The following is a 20634-nucleotide window of genomic DNA, read 5'->3' on the forward strand; positions in this document are numbered from 1 at the left end:
TTCATACATATAGGTGGATAATATTGCCTAATGCCTTGAATTCCCCGCAGTAAAATCGCCTGGATTGAAAATGAGCCAGCCCCTTGCAAGATGAGAGTTTAGCAGACCATCTGGCTGAAAGACGGCTAGCAAAACTAACATACACAGACCTCTACACCTGAAAACCTAATGCAAACTCTGGCCACATCTGGCAGCTTGTTAGGAAGAGGTGGATGGGTGGGGAAAGAATTGCAGTTAGTCTCTTTTCTGGGAGTTATGTTTCTGGATTTCTCTGATTCTAGCTGGAGATTTTAGCCCTCCAGTTGACCTCTGTACTAGAAAGGCAAAAACATGAGACTAAGAACAGCAAATGACCTTGAGATAAAGTGAAACAAAGATTTTGGGTTTTTTTCTGACCTACGCATTGGCACCAAGGTTATCAGTAGCAGAAATGAAATATGATATATGGTAAGAATGATGTGACTAAGAATAAAAGAACAAATCCCCAAAATCTCAAAATCCTGAGAATAAAAGCATCCTAAATCCTCCTCAAAATCCAGGATTTAAAAGGCTTTGCAGAAACTAAATTAATTTCAAATTCAAAATAGCTATCCTTCACAGGGAGAAAACTAGAATCCTAAAAAGTTGAATTTGTGTGGGATAGGCAGAGCAGTGCTGACAACGGTATTGGTCCTATGACAAGGGGACAACATCTGTGCTTGTGACGTCTGTGTACTGACACCTCTCCTGCTTGTATTTCGAAACCTCATTAGTAAACAGACAGAACTCATTAACAGGTTGCACCAGCATATGCAGCCCATTCAACATATGTTTAACGACACATATTACCAATAATATAATCTCAATAAAGATGCAACTCTCCAAGCACTGAGCTTGTGCAGCTCCACTTCTAATGGGAGAAGCATCTGTTCTCATGCCTATGCACCCTGCAGACCACAGAAAAATCTCCAGAGCATTCAAAGCATAAACTTTGTGGTGGTTATACATGTGCAGAAGTGTTCGTTACAGCTCAGTCCAGGGAAGAAAAAGAGGGTTACATTCTGTTATTTAAACGGAGGGTCTGTTTGAAAGAGGAAAACTTAGCTTGCAAACCACACTGGATTTTTGTGCTACTGTGGCTCCACTAAATAACCAAGACTCTCTTAACAAAGGAACTAGAGGGGAGCAAAAGTTATTCCACTTAGACCACACATTTTCACAAGTGCTTAGCTGCACCTATCTTGCACAATGCACAGTCATGCACAGATAGCATACACAGCTCTAAAAGAGAACCTATGGAGATAAGGCTAATTTAGCTCAGACTCAGTGGCAGACTAATACAGTCCCCTTATCTCTCTTATTTTAGTTAGCTCACGTTGAGCTTGCTCAGCAGGGCATTCTGCTGTAAGGACGGACCAAGGCTACATCTGCCTGTAAATTAAAAGTGGCTCTGAGCATTCCTGGCTGCTGGAACATGACCACCTATATGGCTATACTATTGAAATAGCTCTGGGACATTTCTGGCCTGTGCCAGCCACCACTTTACTAAAAAATTCCTGGCCATGCTTCAGAAGGTAGAACAGCCCAGGCAGCTAACAGGCAATTTGCACATGTAGGTCTGTGCAGTGCTTCCACCAAGCCTCAGACTCTGAGTGCACAGAACTGAACTGCTTGCGTACAGAGCACATATCAAATCCAGCTGGAGTTACTGCACAGAAAACACCTAAAAGCTGGGGGCTTCTCTGGTGCCTTTTGGTAACATTTAAGCTGTCAAATCATTTTTGAGGTTAAACTTCTGTGTTTAGAGGCTGACGTTGTAAGTGATACCTACATATCTATTACACACAACCATGGCTGCTGTTTCGCTTTCCTCTCCAGTGGTACTGAGGAATTGACTTATTTCCCTGCAAGCAACATCAAAAGTGCAAAAGACGGGGTTTTCTAAAATACTTAACAGTATAGCTTTATAGCATATTGTTTGAAAGATATTGTGTAATAATGGGTTGTTTAGACTCTGAAAAATGTGTGTATTTAGTATGTCAATGCAACTTTTTCAAGCAAAGGCTGCAGATGCTTAGGAAGGTAGCAAGGACAGACCCATCCATTCGTGTGGCCTTTATGTCCTGCTTCCCTCACACACCTGCAGTTCACTCATCTGCATTGCAACGGGATGGCCCCTCTCCATGCACAGTGACCTGCTCCTTTCATCTGATCCAACACAGGGGTCTCATATATTGGAACAGGAAAAAAACCTGAGTTGTCACCAATGTGTTAGCTGAAATATTTCAATGTCTAACTGGAAGTTTATGGAGGAAAAGTGGTGCATTCAAAGTTTCTGAATATGCAATCCTAAAGACTTCAAATTCTGTGTTCCCAAAAATACCAATCAGCAAATGCAAACAGATGGCATTGGCCCAGGCAGCTTGAGAAATTACACGTCTAGCATATAATTGCATGTCTTTCTGATGAGAAGGTTAGTTAAGAAAGTAACATGGGTTCCTAGTTAAGAAAATAACATGGGTTCTGGATTTGACTTCTGGCTCTTCTAATAATTTCCTATATAATCTCTCCATGCCTTAATCCTTTGACTATTAATAGGACAGTTTGCCCTTGTCATCAGCCCACAGGAGATACATGATATAGGTTCAAACTTCTCTGTGCTGAAGGAGGCTTAGAGCTTGTCTGGGATGCTGGAGATGCAAGAGCCTTAAACTCTAAGCTCTTCTATGTAAACAAGAAAATATCTTGCTTTACTGTTTTGGTAGATGACACAATCCCTACTACAAGCTAAGGAGACAGAACATCAACAGTCTGCTTTCTGGAGTAATATCCCCATGTGCACAAACCTTGATTACAGGTTTTCCCTGTAAATCCAGGGAAACATTTGCATTTGTTTGGTCCCATGCACTCGCCATACTTGCAGCCATGTCCACAGATAGCTGGGGGAGTCAGGCAGAGAAATGAGAGAGAAAAAGAAAAAGTTAGAAATACTCTATTTGAGAACTTTTGCCCTAATTAGTTGCCTGAAAACTTGTTGCACAAGTCAACATCCTCTATACCTCTCCCTCTAGTTTGGGCATGGTAGCTACTGATCAGCGCTTTATTTCTGCTGGAGAAAAGTGACACGAGCATGAATTACACGAGTGTGTGCTTTTCCAGGTTTGTAAAGACCTGGAAAAGAAGGGGCTCCTTTTAGCTCTCTCCCTCATGCTTTTTCTGCCATGCTTACGATTCACATTTAGTTCTGTACTCTTTCCCTTTTTCTATTTTTAAGAAGCCTATGTGAGAAGCAGCTAGCCAGCAGCTTGACTTGCTACGCTTGGCATCTGGAGTAGGGAAGAGGCAATAGCACTCCTGCAGCCACAGGAGACACATTACCCTACAGCAGTTTTCCACTCGTGGACCTCCTCACTGACAGCTGAGGAACATGTCCATCCCATGGTGGAACATCCAGAGCACATCTGTCAACCGATCAGGCAACGATCCTTACCACACATCCCAATATGTATAATCGCATCAGGTTTACAATGACTTGAGAGGGCTGTACTTAGCCTGGATGCATTAAAAAGTAAAAATTTTCTAACTCTCAGCCCTCTGATCATTAATTAAATGTTGGTCAGAAATTAAATGTTGGCTTTTATAAGGCTTAAGGCTCCTAAAGGCAATGTGATTGTCAACATGAGGGTTATTCAGGAAAAGCAAACCAAACATGCATTTAAATCAGGACTAGCTCTGGAAAAACAGCAGAAGAGTATGCACCAGGATGCACATCTCGCTACCTTGTGTAATTAACCTGCTATCCAAACAACAGCAAATAGGAAAGTCACAGTGTTAGTTACTATATAGCAAAATTCTTAACTAAAATTCGTAGTGCTGCATTCAAGTATCTTCCTTACATTTAAAGATTCATTCAGATGTACTAGCTCTGCAGGTTAAGGCGTATTTCAACACTACCCCTACCTCTGAATGCAACGTGGCATAGTGTGAGACCAGCTGGGTATTACTGAAGCAGAGAACACCACTGGATCTGGATTTACAAGGCAGAAGTACATTATAGTTGGCTTAAAGAAATCTGCCAAAGAAGAATCTTAAAAGTTTATGAAAACAGAATTTTACTAATAAAGCACCCTATTGCTTTACAACAAGACAACTTACTCCACTGACTGATCGAAGTTACATTTGCCAGCTGTCCTTCAAGGTATTCATTTGCATCAAAACTAAGGTGCCATTAAGCAATGCATAAATATTAATAAAGGTATTAATCAGTTTTATCTTTTTTAAACTGTCATGCTATATATACAAAGCAGAGACTTTTTGCATCTTTCCCTTTTAGACATCAGTCTGTGGATTTGCAGCAATGGATAACCCTAAGCCTCTATTCAAATTCACCAGTTATACAATGCCAAACTCTCTGGGACAACAGGTGCAACATGTGAGAAAGATTCCTAAAATATGTATTTTATGACTTTGTTGTGTTTTGCCCAAGTACAGCTAGAGGGAGATTCCACATCACCTTCTGCTTGGGATCTGGAGACCTTTAACAAATTTGAAATTTCTTAAGAGTCATCAAATCTTCATTAAGCCAATGATCTGCAGGCCAGAACGCTGGCCGGCTGCCCAAGCTCAAGTCAGGTGCACTTACTGCTTGGGTTTTATTTATACATTTAGAAAGTTAAAACATCCTGGTTCTCAGAGGCTGTGTACTTTGAAGATAAAAGATACCAACTGATAAAAAAACCCACTTCAGGGGTCCATATGTAGCATTAGAAGACACTGCATTTTTGGCACTTACTTGACAGCTGCAGTATAGGCACTGACCAGGGCTGTGCAGGAGGTTAGAACAGATGGTCCCTTCTGGACCTAAGAATTTTTGAATATGTATTTTACTGTTTGGTGTTATTTACCCAAAGCTCTGCTTTTTTGACGAGATGGTCTTTCAGACATGTTTTATTCACTCTCTCACAGAGTTAAGAGATTTCACTCCTCAGAAGATTTCTTTCTCTAACTTCTGGCAGACATATATGAAATCCCTTTATTAGTACCAAGTACACAGCCATGGAGAGGAAACAAGCATAAAGTGTTAATGTTACCTTCGCAGTGGCCCTTGTTGTTCTTTTTCCAGCCATAACAGCAATCCAACCTAGAACCATAGCGACACACCCCAGGCTGGCTCACAGTCACCAGCTGCCCACGAGCTCTTGAGCTGTGTAAAGAAGGATAAACACTAGCTCCAGCAGGCACACACACTTTGATCCATTGCTCCATATACTCCTTCGTACGTTTCCCTCATGTTTTATCCACTGTCAGGCATTTGCATTTCACCAAACCTTGGAGCGTTCGACGGTGTTCCTAGACAGGTATGCAAAGTTGCATTTGGTTGGAGAAACAGGGGAGATGGTAATGTTTCACCTGCAATAAATTAACTGTGCAACTTAAATCATTTCTAATGAGAAACATGGCAAAGGCAAAAAATACAGCCAGGTCCCCTGCTAGAATGAGTCATTTTTAATATCAGGGAAGTCAATGGGGCTGCTCCAGCTTGTGTCACATGAAGAACCTGGATTGGATATATGATGCCATACCTGACAGCGCTATTGCTTTGGATGATGAAATACTGATTCTACAGAAAAGCAGCTTTCTGAACATCAGTCAGCCCCATAAAAGCTAGTGACTTGCAGGCTCATAGCCACTGCATATGTGCAAATTGATTGCGTAAGTGCAGACAGTCCTGTGCATTCTGGTTGCACGGGACTCCCTGACCATACAAATCAACGTTAATTTAATCTGCCAGTAAGCCCAGGGGGTTCAAAGTCACTGTGCAGATCAACAGCTGCAACAGTTGGAAAACCTGCAATGTTAGTTGCCAAAATTATAAATCTGATGAAAATCCACAACTGTGTAAGTCTTCTAGACCTACCCTGTGCTGCAACGGGTGCTGTGACCCTGGTTCTTCTCTCCCTCTGCTTGCTGTTACTTAAGTTCTCCATTACCACATGCCTGTCTCCTTTATGAAATTCTCTTCTTTATCCAAAATCCTCTGTCCCCACTGCTTTTTCCAGGGCATAAATTAAAATGCACTTTCTTCAAAGAGTCCAAAGTGTTGTTTCTGACACAGAAAATACCTTATCTCCGAGAGCTTCATAGTAACTGATTTGGGGTATTGAGGGGGCCAATGGACAGCACCAAATATCCCCATGATGGGGAAAAAAGTGGAAAAAAGTCAACAGGCCAGGAACTTTTGCATTTTTTAGTCTGATTCACAATAAAGGTGTTGCTTTATCACTTTACAGCAGTACTTCGCACATATCCTCCTGTGCTTATCTGTAAGGGTTGCACTCATATTACTGCAAACATCACTAAGACAAACTAGTAAAATAAATATATGCATACACTTCAAAGATACAAGATGTTACTTCAGAGTTTTCTTTAGTAGCAGAACCACTGGAAAGAGAAGGGAGTTCAGAGGAAATGCAAAAGTTCATCTATCTGACATACCCTGAATGAAGAGATGGTTCTCATGTCACCTGGCAAGTAAAAAGACTTCAGTGTTGGAATAAGTTGTTCTGAAGTCACCCAGCCTTTGCTATCAATGCAGTGATGCAGTTTACAGGAGTACGTATACCCCATCTTCAGACAGGAGAGAAAGCGTATTGAACAGCTATGACTCCGGTATATGTGTCTATTAGAAATTAGCACTCTGCCTCTGGATTTATAGACAATAAAATAACCTTTTTCCATTTTGTTCATCCAAATGCTGCTGGCTTACATCACTGGCAAGTATACAAGTTAAAGAACATATGTTCTGCTTGCATGCTAGAAAGTGCCCTTGAAGCCCCCTGGATAGTGAATGTATATTCTGCTTACATCCCAGAAAATCCCCTTGAATGCAGCTGGATAGTGCTATGACTCCCCTGGAAGGTTAAAATGGCTAAAGCTTGGAGAAGCAGGATCTCATTACTTTCCAAAAGGTGCTCATTTTCACAGGAAGAGAAACTCATTCAGTAATGTTTTATTTAATAATTCGCTTCAAAATCAAATAATGAAAGTGTCCTTACAAAGTATACAATATCTCACAAGATTTCAGTACAAACTTGTCTTAAAACTGGGAAATGTTCCATAAAACTGCAAATAAAATGAACATAGCTGAACTTTATAGATACTGCCCTGTTCTGATTTCCACAACAAGCACTGAGTTAAAGCCTGCCTTTGGCAGTGGGAAAGATCAACTAGATCATTGAGAGCCCACCCGGATCCCAAAATCTGGGAGGAAAACCAGTTTTGCCAGGTTAGTCCCCCTGACCTGTGTGGAACCACCAGCCATCAGCTCAGCTATTGGTGTCAGGAGTTCAGCATTTTGTGCAAAAGAAAGAAATTTAGAATGAGGAGAACCTTTCAGGCAGGCAGATCCTTTCCAGGAGAATGTCACAAGGACCCTCCTGGACGTTGGGGGAGAGGTTACGCAGGCTGGAGGCACAGGACGCTTCTGATCCCTGCATATATGATATTCTTATAGGATTTCACAGGGAGTACCTAGAGGCCTGAGTGAGATTGCTGTGCTTGTCGCTGTCTTGCCAGTGTGCAAAAAATGCCTGGCCTTGAAAAGCCTGCAGCCTACATACGTGACTGAAGAAGAAAGGCAAGAGAAGGTAGACTGTGCAGGTTGAATTGCTGTGCAGGTCAGTGGTCTCCGCATTTCTAGTGAAGAACTCTGTCCTCTGAGAGTCAGCTAAAGGTAACAAGTAGCAGAATGAGCCATCCAGGGTGCCCAGGCAGCAGGGAAGTAACCGATTTTATGTGGCTGTGAATTGCTGACACCAGTAGGATGGCATTTAGCAAAGAACATTGAAGACGAATAACAAGAACTTCTACAATAAGCCGGGGCCTCCTTAGCTGAGGTGACAAAAAGAAAGAGCTGGCCATATTTGCTATCACAAGATCACTGTGAGCCACTAGCACCATTATAAAATAGGTGGGACCCTCAGGTGTTTCAGTCAAAATTCCAGGAAAGTTTTACTGCTGCCATATCAGGTTGTATTGTGTACAGTTCTTAACATCCATGTTGAAGAAATACGAATTATATATGGTATATATGATGATAAAAGCTATGAAGAATGAAAAACCTATTCTAAAGAGGGTGAGAAGAGCTTGGCTTCAGCTGAACAACCCAAAAGCTGAGAGGGGATCCGATTGCTTCCTACTACATGTGAGGCAGCTCCAAACAAGAGAGAGAAGAGCTTGTTCAGAAAAAGGCCAGTTTATATCCACTTGCTCTTGTGCTACAGTCCATTAATACTCTGAGGGGGATACAAGAGTACCAACAGCCACAGGAGGGGTGAGAGTCTTGAAGAGCACTGAAGAACCAGGAGAACAATTCCTACCTAATTTTAAGATACATAGTCTCTTTCACAAACTGAGAGAGATCTAATGTTGCCTGTAATGATACAAACATAGGCATAAATGAAGTTATGGCCCATTTACGCAGCTGCTGCTGAAAAAAAACATTCCTCTCTGGAGTGATATGGAGAACTTGAACTCTATCCGAAAAGAAGTCGGATCAATTCAGAGCAAAGCATTCAGATACTGGCCAGGACCAGGTAGGTATACGCCTATAGCTACAGTGGTGTGAGCAGCAGACAATAGAAATTGGGTGTGTGATGTGAGGACAGACCTTAAACTACTACACAGTACCTTTGACTTCTTGCAGTGATTTAATTAATTTGATATTAAAAAGGAAAACTTAGGTATTTAGAATAAAACATGTTCAGAAAGTTCACCTACTCCACTGATCAAGTGGCTAGGTAGATCTTCCAGCAGAGCTAGGTTGCTGATAGGGTAGGACTGATATCCCCAATAGTTTCAAGACACAAACAACTGCAAAGGAAAATATTACGATAACTGGTGAAAGAGGGTGAATAAAGCACATCTGAATGTTGGGACTTGCTTATCCAACAGATCCCCCCTGCCAGCCCCTGCCCCACAAATTGTTGTTTCATTCTATAAAATAAGAAAACAGTTTTACATTGCATCAGTTTCTCAGAATTAGTTATGACCTAGGCCAAATCCAAGCTACTAAAAATGTCTGTATACTGATGGGCAGTCAAAAATTTCAAATATAATAACTGGGCTGATAGCTGTGCTGGACTGTAATCCTCATTAGCAGCCATTTTACCAGTAATGGCTAAAATAAAAACAAGTAAAAATCCCAACAGTGAAAAAAGTTACTTGTCATGTTCTCCTGACCAGTGTTCATGAGCGGTGTAAGCCCTTGTCTGAACTGAGCTATGTGACAGTAACAGCTGCAGAGGATGAGCGAGCAAGTCTTCAAAAGCCTGATTTAACCAGGTAACAAAAGTCAGGCATGGTTTGAGTGAATACAGTTGTTTGCTTTCAGGTCCTATTAATATTCTGTCTTTACTAAAGTTTTCTCTGGAAAGGAACATTTATGAGCTTTTACCTAAGTTTTTTTTTCTTCTTCTTCAAGACACAGCTGATGAATAGATTTAGTGCACTGTTTCCATAAGATCTCTACAGGACACTTTTGGTCAGCTCTTGCCCATACAATAACTGCCTGCTGCTGGGGGGGTGTGGGGAGGAAGGTCTCAATTGTATTAGCAGCTTCCAGTTAACTTCAAAGACAGGATATTACCCTTTTCTTTAATTTTCCTCTTAAAAATTTCTGGACATTGTTGCCAGCAAAAACCAGCTAGGACCAAACCTAAGATTTTGATCAACCGGTATATTCTGAAGGAGAAAAAGATGGTATCTTGCAACTTAGCAATTTGAAAGAAATTCCTAAAAAGTCTATTATGAGTGTATGTCATGCAGAGATACATTTGAACATTTTTCCAAATAAAAGCATAGGGGTTTTTTGTTGTGGTTATTGGTTGTTTTTTGGGTTTTTTGTTTGTTTGTACCCAAGTTTATTTGAAAGGTGACTTCCTTCTAGAAAAAAGTTCACCTATAATTGTATTAAGTAAAACCAAAAAAGTGCCACCCATCATCTTTTAATAACTGTGTCTTAGGTATCCCTTCAGCCACTTTTAGGCACTCAACATGACAACAGTCCTGCTTCACTGCGAGTCCCTCCCAAAACACCAAATGAAGTTTAGCTTGGACTTGCAGAAGTTCCTTTAAGGCTTCATATGCCCACCAAACTCCTTAAAGGAAGTGCTCAGAGCAGAAAAGTTAAAAGTCCAGGTATGAAAGCTACACTTCTAAGAGACAAAAATAATCATAATTAATTAACTTTTTCCAAACTGGTTCTAGTTTTTACTCTTCCCTGTTCCTTCTTCCTTCGTATTCACAGCCGATAGGATTTCTTTGCCCTCTTAAATTAGTATCCTTTGTCACCTAAGACTTCCATCAAGACATTTGAAAATATCTTCTTTCCCCTTCCTCCCAATGGAAGAGGCAGAATGACAATCTTGGTAGAAAAGAGAGATGCCACCACCATCATCCGCCATCAACTTGGACAAGACAGGCTGTAGAGCAATCAGTCTTCTGTAGGTTGTAGGTTTCCCATAGGTGTCCCCACTTACTGTCAAATAACATCATTTTTACCAAATACATCCCACTCCGCTTCAGCTAACTCCAGGCCATACTTTCTTCTGAAAGGAGATAATGCTCTTATGTTGTGGTTTTACACCTTTCAAAGTGTTTGGAATGCAAATACACAACATCAAGAAATTACCAACAACGGAGCTCTGCTTTGAGAGCAAATGTGTTTTCCATAAGAGCAGGTCTGGAGTTTATAAACTTCCAGTTCCTGAGGAGCTGACCACTCGATAGCCCTGCGAACAGGGAACAGCACGCTGCCACTTCTTGACCATAAACATTCCCATTCACAAATCTGATACCAAACAAATAAACCACACAGCATCTTGAAGGCTTCATCCCCAGTTGCTGTGAATTGTCCTTTTACTTGCTGCTCCCTTGCTGCAGCACTTGCGGCCTTTTATTTGCTTCTGGAGAACCGGGCGGGGGAACGCTGGAGTGGCTTAATCTGGAGTAAACAGTTAGATTTATCCTCTCTCAAAACCTCATTCCGTTTCCGGAGCGTACCTGTCTCTGCAGAACGTACCAACTGGCACGGCAGGCTGATTTCTCTTTATACAAGCAAACCAAAGACCCGAGCAGCTCACACCTTTCTCTACGTGGTCCAGCTGTTCTCACCGCCTGGAGCTTCACTCCTGCGCTGCAGTGACCATTTTTCCCAGAGGACAAAAGCCCCCCAGCTTTGGTGCGATTCCTTCAGGGAACGCGGCGCGCACGCCAGCGAGCGAGCCGTCACCGCTTCGCGAAGGGCGTTCAGCACCACGCAGCCGGGGGCCGCGGTACCCGCTCTCACACCGCACCGCAGGGAGCGGCCCCGGGCTGTGCAGCGCGGCCCCGGGGACCTGCCGCCGCCGGGGCGAGCCCCACGGACACGGGAGGAGGGGGACCCGCTTACACCCGCACAGCGCGGCAGCCCCCCTCACGGCAGGAGCGCACGCAGCCGCCCGGCCCGGCCGCCCGCGGAGCCGCCGGCCGAGCACCCGCGCCCAGCCCCGGCCCGCCCGGGCCCCTCCGGGCGCTCCCACACAGCAGCGGGGCAGCGCTCCCCGGGCCCCCTCCCGGCCACCTCGCCCCCTCGTCCCCGCTCACCTGCCCGCGGCGGCCAGCCCGGCGGCGAGGAGGGCGGCGAGCAGGGCACCCCCGGGCGCCGGCACCATCGCCCGGCGGCGGGGAGGCGGCCCCGGCCCCGCGGCGGTGAGGCGGCGGCTGCCTGGCCCGGCGGCGGCGGCGGCGGCGGCGGCAGCGGGGCGGGAGGGTCGGAGCGCGGGCGGGCGGCGGGACGGGGCTGATAAACCTGGCGGGGCGGGGCGGGCCCGCCTCCGGCCGCGCTCGCCCTGCGCGTCCCACACGCCCGGGACGGGGCGGGCAGCGACCCCCGGGCGGGGCACGCGGCTCCGGCGGCACCGCGGGGCCGGAGCGGCGGGGGAGAAGGGGGACCCCGCGCCGCCGGGTCGCCCCGGCCGGGAGGAGGGCGGGCTGCGGCCCGGGAGCCGCTGCCCCGCGGGTACGGTGTCCCCCCAGGGGAAGCCGTGTCAGCCCGGCGGGCGGTGCGGCCCCCAGCCCCGTCCGAGACGAAGCGCGGCCGCTGCCGTAAGCTTATGCCGTGCAACAGCCGGCGCTGCCCCGCGGGTCTGCCTCCGCAGAGACCCGCCATCCGCCGCGGCACCTCTGCGACGGGTTCCCGTCTCAGGGAAGTAACATTTGCACGGACAGATTTGCAGGTTTTGCCTCTCAGTTGCAGGGCCTTCCGTGGCCAAACTTTGTTTAAGCTGCTAAGGCAACTGCCCCTGGGGTAAGTTTTCATTTAAGCTGCTCATGCTGCTTGGTCACATTACTTCTTGCTAGCTAGTCCTTCGGCTTTGGTGTTGCTGCCACGCTTTGTGAACTGCCTCACCCTCTTGTATATCCTCCTAGGACAGTGCTTGCATTTCGGGGCTGATGGGTTTCGTATTAGGGGTTTTTTTTTCCCCAAGATTAATTAAGAATGCTATCTCTTTGCAGTGATGGAGAAACTTGGTTAAGATGTGACTGATGTTTGCCAGCAAATCAAAAATTTTTCAGTGCAATACTGGTAAGCTATGTTCTGCCTGTGTTGTATCCCTTGATGCCTTCCTCATACTACAAAAGCAGCCAGCAGGAGAAGGATATGTCTTTTTTTTTTGTGTGCCGATGTTCACACTAGCCTACTTGCTAAACACTTTTTGGCGATAAAGAATATTGTGTCAAAAAGCATCGAGTCTGTTCCCAATTTCCAGATCCTACTATGAACAATTTTCCCAATCCCAAACTCTAGATGGTTGTTCCAGTTGAAAGCAACTCTGCTGTATTGAGCATATGGAGAGGGCAGCCAGGATCAGCAGAGATAGCAAAGCACCTCTACAAAGCAGGGGATATTTAGTCAGATTTAGTGTTCTTATCAAAAGTATCTGGATACTGGATTCTGAGCCCATCTTTAGCTGGACACATCCAGAATTAGGCCAGGGACTGTAAAGAGCAGCTATTACAAAGGCCAGCTTGATGGAAGGTTACAACCTGAGTAATCACAAGGAAGTGGTAATTCATACTTAAAAGTCCCAAGTGCTGACAATACGTAAGCAATGTAATATTCACAATCAATGAGTTGATTCAGAAAGCTGAAATATTTATAAAAGTAGTGTTGAAACAAATTTGAAAGTTTAAGTTAAGAGAATTCTGACCTGCAACAATAATTATGGAGTAAAAATACCCACCACTACCACCAACCAACATTTTTTTGCTAGGTAAATTTCTTATGAAATACCTACAGTAGCTCTGATTGCAGCAATAAGGTATCTAACACAAAATAAAATAGGGAAAGCTTTCATCACTCTTGACTGTTTGTGTTTGAATCACACCACACACTCAGTCATTTCATAGACCCTTGTGAGAGTGAGGTTGGTCCTGGAACATCGCTGAGAGTTTGAGGGGACTAGTTTTCCATTTTTGACAGAAGGGAGAGCTGAGGAATAAGTGACTTATCTGGGATCACCCAGGAAGTCTGTGGTAAAGGCAGGAAAAGAAAACAGATCTTCTCACAAGGTCACTTGCCATGGGTCACCCCATTCAGTTCAGCGGGTGTTGACAAGTATGTCTCAGCAGATTAGGCCGGGATGGTTGACACAGTCAGTGCCGCTAGCTGTCTGCAGTCCCCAGGGATTGCCAGGGATGCTGCAAGAGGGCATTTGTACACTGGCATATTGAATTCAGCATTTTAAGCACAAGCCTTTGGCCGGCTTGTTCTTCTGTCATCCTTGCCACGGGAATGGGAATGTCCAGTGTGCTGATTTTGGCTGGGATAGAGTAAATTTTCTTTATAGTAGCTAGTATGGGGCTATGTTTTGGATTTGTGCTGAAAACAGTGTTGATAATACAGAGATGTTTTAGTTGTTGCTAAGTAGTGCTTCTACTAAATCAAGGACTTTTCAGCTTCCCATGCTCTGCCAGGTGCACAAGGAGTTGGGAGGGGACACAGCTGGCACAGCTGACCCAGCTGACCAAAGGGCTATTCCATACCATATGATGTTATGCTCAGTATAGAAACTGGAGGAAGAAGAGGGAAGGGGGGTCGTTTGGAGTGATGGCGTTTGTCTTCCCAAGTAACCATTACACATGATGGAGCCCTGCTTTCCTGGAGATGGCTGAACACCTGCCTGCCCATGGGAAATAGTGAATGAATTCCTTGTTTTGCTTTGCTCATGTGCCTGGCTTTTGCTTTCCCTATTAAACTGTCTTTATCTCAACCCATGAGTTTTCTCACTTTTACCCTTCCGATTCTCTCCCCCATCCTATTGTGGGGGGAGTGAGCAAGTGGCCATGTGGGGCTTAGTTGCCAGCTGGGGTTAAACCACGACATCCAGGAAAGCTGGGATGGCAACTGTTTTAGTCACTCCAGCTTAATCCTCTGTTGAACAATATCAACACCTCCACTCAAGAGAGGCATTTGAAGCAGCAGTGCCTATTCGGGTCAGTCTAAAATGATTACCTGAAACTCTGTCCTTGATTTAGAACAATAATTAGAGAAACAAGACCAATGGAGTTCATAGAGCATGATTATATTTGGTAGGATATTCATATTTGCATTATTTAGCCCTTCCAGCCCGCAAGATGCTGAGCTTTCCCGAGATCCCCTGTCACACAGCGTTGTGCTCTATGATTCCCAAGGTGAGAAATTCTCAAGTATCAGGTCATGATCTGTCCCTGAAAAGATGGTACAGAGTGAAACAGGAGATGGCTATTATTCACACTGACCATTTTAATGTGGTTTTGCTTTAACCATCCAAAAAGTTACATGCATCTTTGCCACAGAAGAGGTCAAGGCTCCAACTGCACTTTTACTCCCTATGACTTTGGGAAAGTTCTTAAATTACACTTGCCTGACCTGGTCATAACAGGAATGCAAATGTTTTAATCAACTGTTATAATCAACCTGAGCCACAGTATGTAAACCATGATTTCTATTAGAGTTTAAGCATGCTGATTTGCCAGTAGGAAATGCAGATTTATTGGGACACTAGAAAAATTTTAGTCTTGCACCTGACATCCTCTCCTCTTCACCCTGGCCAGCGTGGCACATGGTCCCGTGTCCCACCGTGCAGTCCTGTAGCTTCCTGCTGCCTGCCAAGGGTCACATCTGCAGCTGGCCCGAGAGCAGCACAGCTTCTGCTCAGCTCAAGGTCTGGAGCCTGTCCACTTGCTGGCTGTGGAAGCCACCTCCCTGTTGACTTGCAGTGGAAGACAAACTCACGTTTGCCCACTGTAAATGTTTACTCGACCGCCAAAGGATTGCCTATGCTTGTCCATAGTGTGGACAGTTTATTCAGGGGACAAAGGGAAAAAATTCAAGAGTTTCTTTCAGTGTGACTTCTGCCTTCTCTCTGTTCTTTTTTCCATTCAAACACACTAATATTAAAGTTCAGAGTTAAGTGCATAGTAGGTTTTTTTTGTTGTGTGGTTTGTTTTTTTTTAATCTGGATAGTCAGTGATTGTATAAGAGGAATATGAATTTGGGAATGCCTTCTACAAGGCTTTTCAGTAACAGTGGAAATGGTGACACAGCAGTACGAGACAGAATAGTTGAGAAGAGTCTTCAGTCTCTCTTATCGGGGATAATTTTAGATAAAAGTGTCATTTTTAGTAAAAAAACAGACGAGAGAACAGCATGTGTGTTGTAGGCCATTTTTAGAAGTGCTTGTGGATGTCAGGACATTTTACTTTCCCCTGGGGTGCAACATTAATCCACCAGAGCAGAGCACTTGTTAAACTCAAACCCAAGGCGGAGCATATTTTAATGCATTTATGATTTCTCACTCCACCTTATCCCCAGCTACTGTTGCCAGTGTTGACCTCCTACACGGCTAATCTCTACATGCTTTTAATCTCTGGTGTGTAGAAATATAGGAAAGAAGTTGTGAGGTGATAAAAAGGCTCCACCCAGACTTTCAAATTATTTTTTCAGTTACGAACAAAACACACAGGCTCAATGTAACTTCCTAACATGACAGATTTATATATAGAATATATACATATATTCTATATTTATAGAATAAATCTGTGGCTTCCTTTCTCTGAGTATGAAAAGTACTGCTCTGGCAGAAGGTGAAGAAGAAGAATCAGTAATGCTGAGAGATTACTGCAGCAAACTGAGCTGGGCTGCACTGAGTAAATGAGTCACAAAATGCCCAACCTATGCTTCTCCAATACCAGTTTTTACCTGGCCCATGGCCAGGAAGCATTTGGTGCGTTAATATGTTAAAGGGGACTACTAGCTGAAGAATGAGGTATAGGAAGTCAGTTATTTCAACATACGTTTGTATGACTATGCAAAGTCTTAACAAATTTATTGCAAAAACTAAGTTATTTTGACATTTGTTTGGAAAATGTGTGATTTAAGCATGTATATTTCTAAATGCATTTTAAAATACATATATATTTTTTCCCAAAAGGCAGTTATGAAGAAGAAATGTTCTTTTGCAATAGGTGTATAAATGGCAGCACATAGTCCCTAGCACGGCTGCAGAGCCCTGATATCACAACACCTTGTTTCCAGGGAGCAGCAACACAAAAAAATGTAGCAGAAAAAAACACTAGAAAATAGTTGTGGAAAGAAAAGAGAAGATATGAAAGAACTTTATCACTTAAAAGAGAGGTATCTGAAAAGGAAAGTTTCTGGGATTTTTTTTTTTCTATTAGCGGACTCCTTGCCTGACAAAGATTTTGCTTCTTTTCACTCATTAGGAGACCCAGCCTACTGTTGAATGTCAGTAAAGTCATAAACACAAGTAATACTCTGTTATAATGTCTTTGTTTTGCTTTAAAAACCAATTCCAAAATAACAATAGGATGCTGTGAGCTGTACATATACGTGGCAAATAAGTACATTTTTGGTGCCACTCTTACCATTTCAGCCAGAAGAGGCAGTAATCCTCTGGAAATGCTCTACCTGGTACAAATATACTTCTGTATATTCCTTGGCCGTCTGTAGAATATGTTTTTGTCAATACCGCCATTTTGTACCAGTGAATCTGTATTTACTTTATAGTAGCAAATTTCAGTAGAATAACCCCTCATTCACACCTGTACAAATGAGAGGAAAAAATCCTGTGGCAGGGCTCAGGGGAATACGCTGTCTTTCTGGGCTGCTCCCACAGGTCAGCGTGATCTTCTCCATCATCTGTCAGCCCTGGTGGTCCCTGCTAAGTCGTATTTCACAGCAATGCCTGCTGGAACGGGACTGGCCCTGGGTCTCCCCCATTCCATGTGATTTATTAGGGAGCTGTTTATTGGGGCTGTAGTCATGGCTGCCTCCTGAGCGAAAGCTAATGGACAGTTTTTGGACCACCCTCCCAATCTTGCCCTGAGCTCCCAGAGGGGCTGTTTCATACCAGGCTGACATAAGAGTGGCCTGTGGCTTCCAGAGTCTTATTTAACGTGTCTTACAGCAACCTCCCTCAGGTTTCAGCAAAACCCTTTTACTCCGTGTAATCCTGGTCCCAAAGCAGAGCTCATGGCTCCTCTTGTCCATATATTTTCTTGAGATCTAGAATGCAAAATGAGAAATTAATGGGATGGCAATTATTAATCCTGTCGCTAGACTGAACACTGTTTGTGTTACTGTTTCATGAAGCGCTGTCCCTAGTTTTGGGTCTTAGCTATGTTTTATACTCCAGTTTGTCATCTCTGGACTCAGGTGAGGCCCCATGACAGGACTGCTTTGCCCACTGAGGGTGCGGTTTCCCAAAATGGGGTGAACAGACATAACAGCTCTGAATTTGTGTGTGTGGGGGTCCTGCTCACCCCCCTCATTTCCTCCTTTGCCTGACTCCCAGGCACACACTGACATCACTGGCCCCCACTGCTGCATGTTGGACTGCTAATATGATGCTGCAACTCACTAAAACGTATCCAGAAAAAGAAAAAAAGTTAAAAAAAAAAAGGTAATCTGCAGTTTTGGTGAGTTAAATTGGTTTAGTAAGAGCTCCAGTGAGCACCAGGGCCAGCATCCATGCTGCAGGTGGGAAGGAGGAGCAAGGGGACCAGATGTTTTTCTCCTGGCAGCGGAGAACCTGGTGCATGAGCTTGCAGGGCAAACTAAATCCTGTGCCCCTCACTGCTGTGTTTATGCTTAACTGCATGTGTGTAAGCAGACTACTGGAGTGGAGCTGTTGACGTTTCAAATTAAAATCTCTGATCAGGTTTATGTCTGCTTGACTTAAGTATTGTATCTCTACAGCTGTTGGATCATGTCCTCCATTGAGATATGTGTGAAAATCAGCTTATGCTGAGGAAGTGAAAAGCCTGAAAATGTGACGTGTTCCACAAGTCCGTCTCTGCTCTTGTTACAACATAGCAGCACTTTAGAGTTGATTTCATTAAAGGCTTGAGCTTTGCAAGAAGAGGTAAGAAAACAACATTTTAAATTGCACCTCCTGCAAATCAGTGACCTCTATCTTGATGAAATGAAATCCTGTTTTTATCATAGATATGAAATTGCTTTTGTGTTTAAAATTAGTATTGCATGTATAAAATAATAATAAAAAAATACTGCAAGTCAGATTTGACCCACAAGAAGATATGGCTTTGAGATTAACTAGGTTTCTTACTAACACAGAATATTCCCCCCATATTTCCCTTGTCAGTCACATGAAATGATTACCATCACTATGCTTAATAGGCAGCTTTCAGTCATGCAGAAAATACTGCTGGTAAAATTGCCTCATCTATAACAACATAATGGAAAAACTTACTTTCATGTGGTTTCCAGGTCATAAAGATTGCAATTATTTACAATAAAAATGCTAAACTAAATGATATATATTTTGCCTTCAAAATTAAAAAGATGTTTTAAGGCAATTTTAGTATACAGATCTTCCATTTTAGCTTAATCAGAAATAATCTTACAGTAAAATTGTCACAACCTTTGTGGTTATGAATTTAAGAATCAGATGTTGCTCTCAGTAATCACAGGAGAGCTTCCATTTTAGGTCATTCACACAGTTCCTATGAGCAAGGTTAAGTGGGTTTGAGCCCTGATGTATAGATCAGATTAGCTACTAGAGAAAGTCACTGTTCTTTTATAACTCATCATCATAATTAGCTGTCATCATCATCATTATCAGTGACAACCCCTACAAAACTGGGACTGAGCTGGTACAGAGAAGCATTTTCAGAATCTCTACAGAAAGATATCTCTGGCCTTCAAGAACCTAAGATTTCCTAGGATTCAAATTTCAACCATATTTTTTGAAAATGCCCATTAAGTGATTTTTAAAGGCACAAGTGAAACACACATGCTTTCCTCTTATTAAAAGCTAGTGGGAAGTTAGTATCTGTTTCCTACTTACAGTGGCAACTCAATTGCTTTGGCGGAGGTTTGCAAAGGCCCCTACTGACTGCTCTTGCCAGAAACTGGTCAGGTTCCTGGTGGACAAAGAACCAAATTTTTTGCAAATGTTGCCCTCTTGGCTTTCATGCTAAATGTGTTTCATGGCTCCAGGTGAATCATAGCGACAACAAACAGAAAGAAAACACAAAAAGGGAAAAAAAAATGAAAACCAAAGCTGAACATTTTTAACAAGTGAAATTATTTTTGAGGGCCTTTTATGACTGTCAATATTCCTGCTATCTTTTCACCAGGATTTAAATGTTAGCTATGCTATAAGGTAGTTACGGTAATTACGAGAAGACTTCTGTCTCTCATGTGACTGCTTCCTTCTCTATAATCTCTGAATCCAGATTCTGGGTGAAAAAGTTATTTCTTCAGCTTGCTACATCCAGGCACTGAAGACCTTGAGTCTCCTCATGCTCTTCAGTGTCCTCATGGCGTTTGTTGCAAAGTGCTGGGAGATTCACGAAAGTTGCATTTGCTTAGGTTTTTCCTACTTTTTGTACTTGCTACTTCCCCTCTGAAAGTTAATGCAGAACTGCTCTGTAGACTCATGGACCCTGAAGTTCCCATGGAGGGGAAGAAGTCTTGGAAGTCTTGGAAGACTCATGGAAGTCTCCACAGTGTGCTGAGGGACATGAAGTACAGGCACTGATGCGACTCTGGCTGAACCATGCTTTACTGGGCTTTTTCCTCAGAGGCAGTAACACTCGTACTCAGAAGGACAGAAGGGTGGGATGGAAGGTGGCTTACTGAGGCTATGGAATAGCCGAGCTAGGTTTGCCTGTTTCTTCCCCATGCTTCAAGTATCCCTTCTGATAGAAAGGAAGGGGTTACATTTTCAAATTAAACCTTGAGCTCTGAAAAGTGCTTCAAGTCCCGTGTGAAGAACCCAACACCAAGTTTCTAATCCATAATGCCCCCCATATGAGCCCTTGTTTCGCACCTGGCCTATTTTAATTGATACCTCTGCGATCCATGTATGTATCAGGGATTGCCATTTCCAACAGCTTTATGAATGAGTGTAATAAGTGGTTTTTACTGAGGAATTTTGTAAGTATAAATTCCTGGCTTTTGACGTTATTTTCTTTAGTTTCAGGTCTCCTGCCAAAAAGATTTAGACATTTTTTTCTCATATTATTTCTCTACATACTGAAGCACAAGTCTTTCACTGCTTGACTACATTAGCCTGTAACAAAAAT

At 43.5% G+C, this 20634-nt stretch overlaps 1 protein-coding gene across 1 annotated transcript in view; it reads right to left on the minus strand.

Annotated features, from left to right (window-relative positions):
• EGFL6 (EGF like domain multiple 6) overlaps positions 1 to 11740 on the minus strand; it is a 46318-nt gene extending 34578 nt beyond the window's left edge. Inside the window, exons 1-3 of the mRNA XM_072852868.1 lie at positions 11623 to 11740; positions 5070 to 5182; positions 2826 to 2918 (exon numbers count right to left, since the gene is read on the minus strand). Of these exons, the coding sequence (XP_072708969.1) occupies positions 2826 to 2918; positions 5070 to 5182; positions 11623 to 11690 (274 nt within the window). The 5' untranslated portion in view covers positions 11691 to 11740. The remainder of the gene's footprint in view (positions 1 to 2825; positions 2919 to 5069; positions 5183 to 11622) is intronic.
• Between the last annotated feature and the right edge of the window lie 8894 nt (positions 11741 to 20634).

The sequence above is a fragment of the Ciconia boyciana genome, chromosome 1 (assembly GCF_034638445.1).
Source record: "Ciconia boyciana chromosome 1, ASM3463844v1, whole genome shotgun sequence".
NCBI classification, from domain to species: Eukaryota; Metazoa; Chordata; class Aves; order Ciconiiformes; family Ciconiidae; genus Ciconia; species Ciconia boyciana.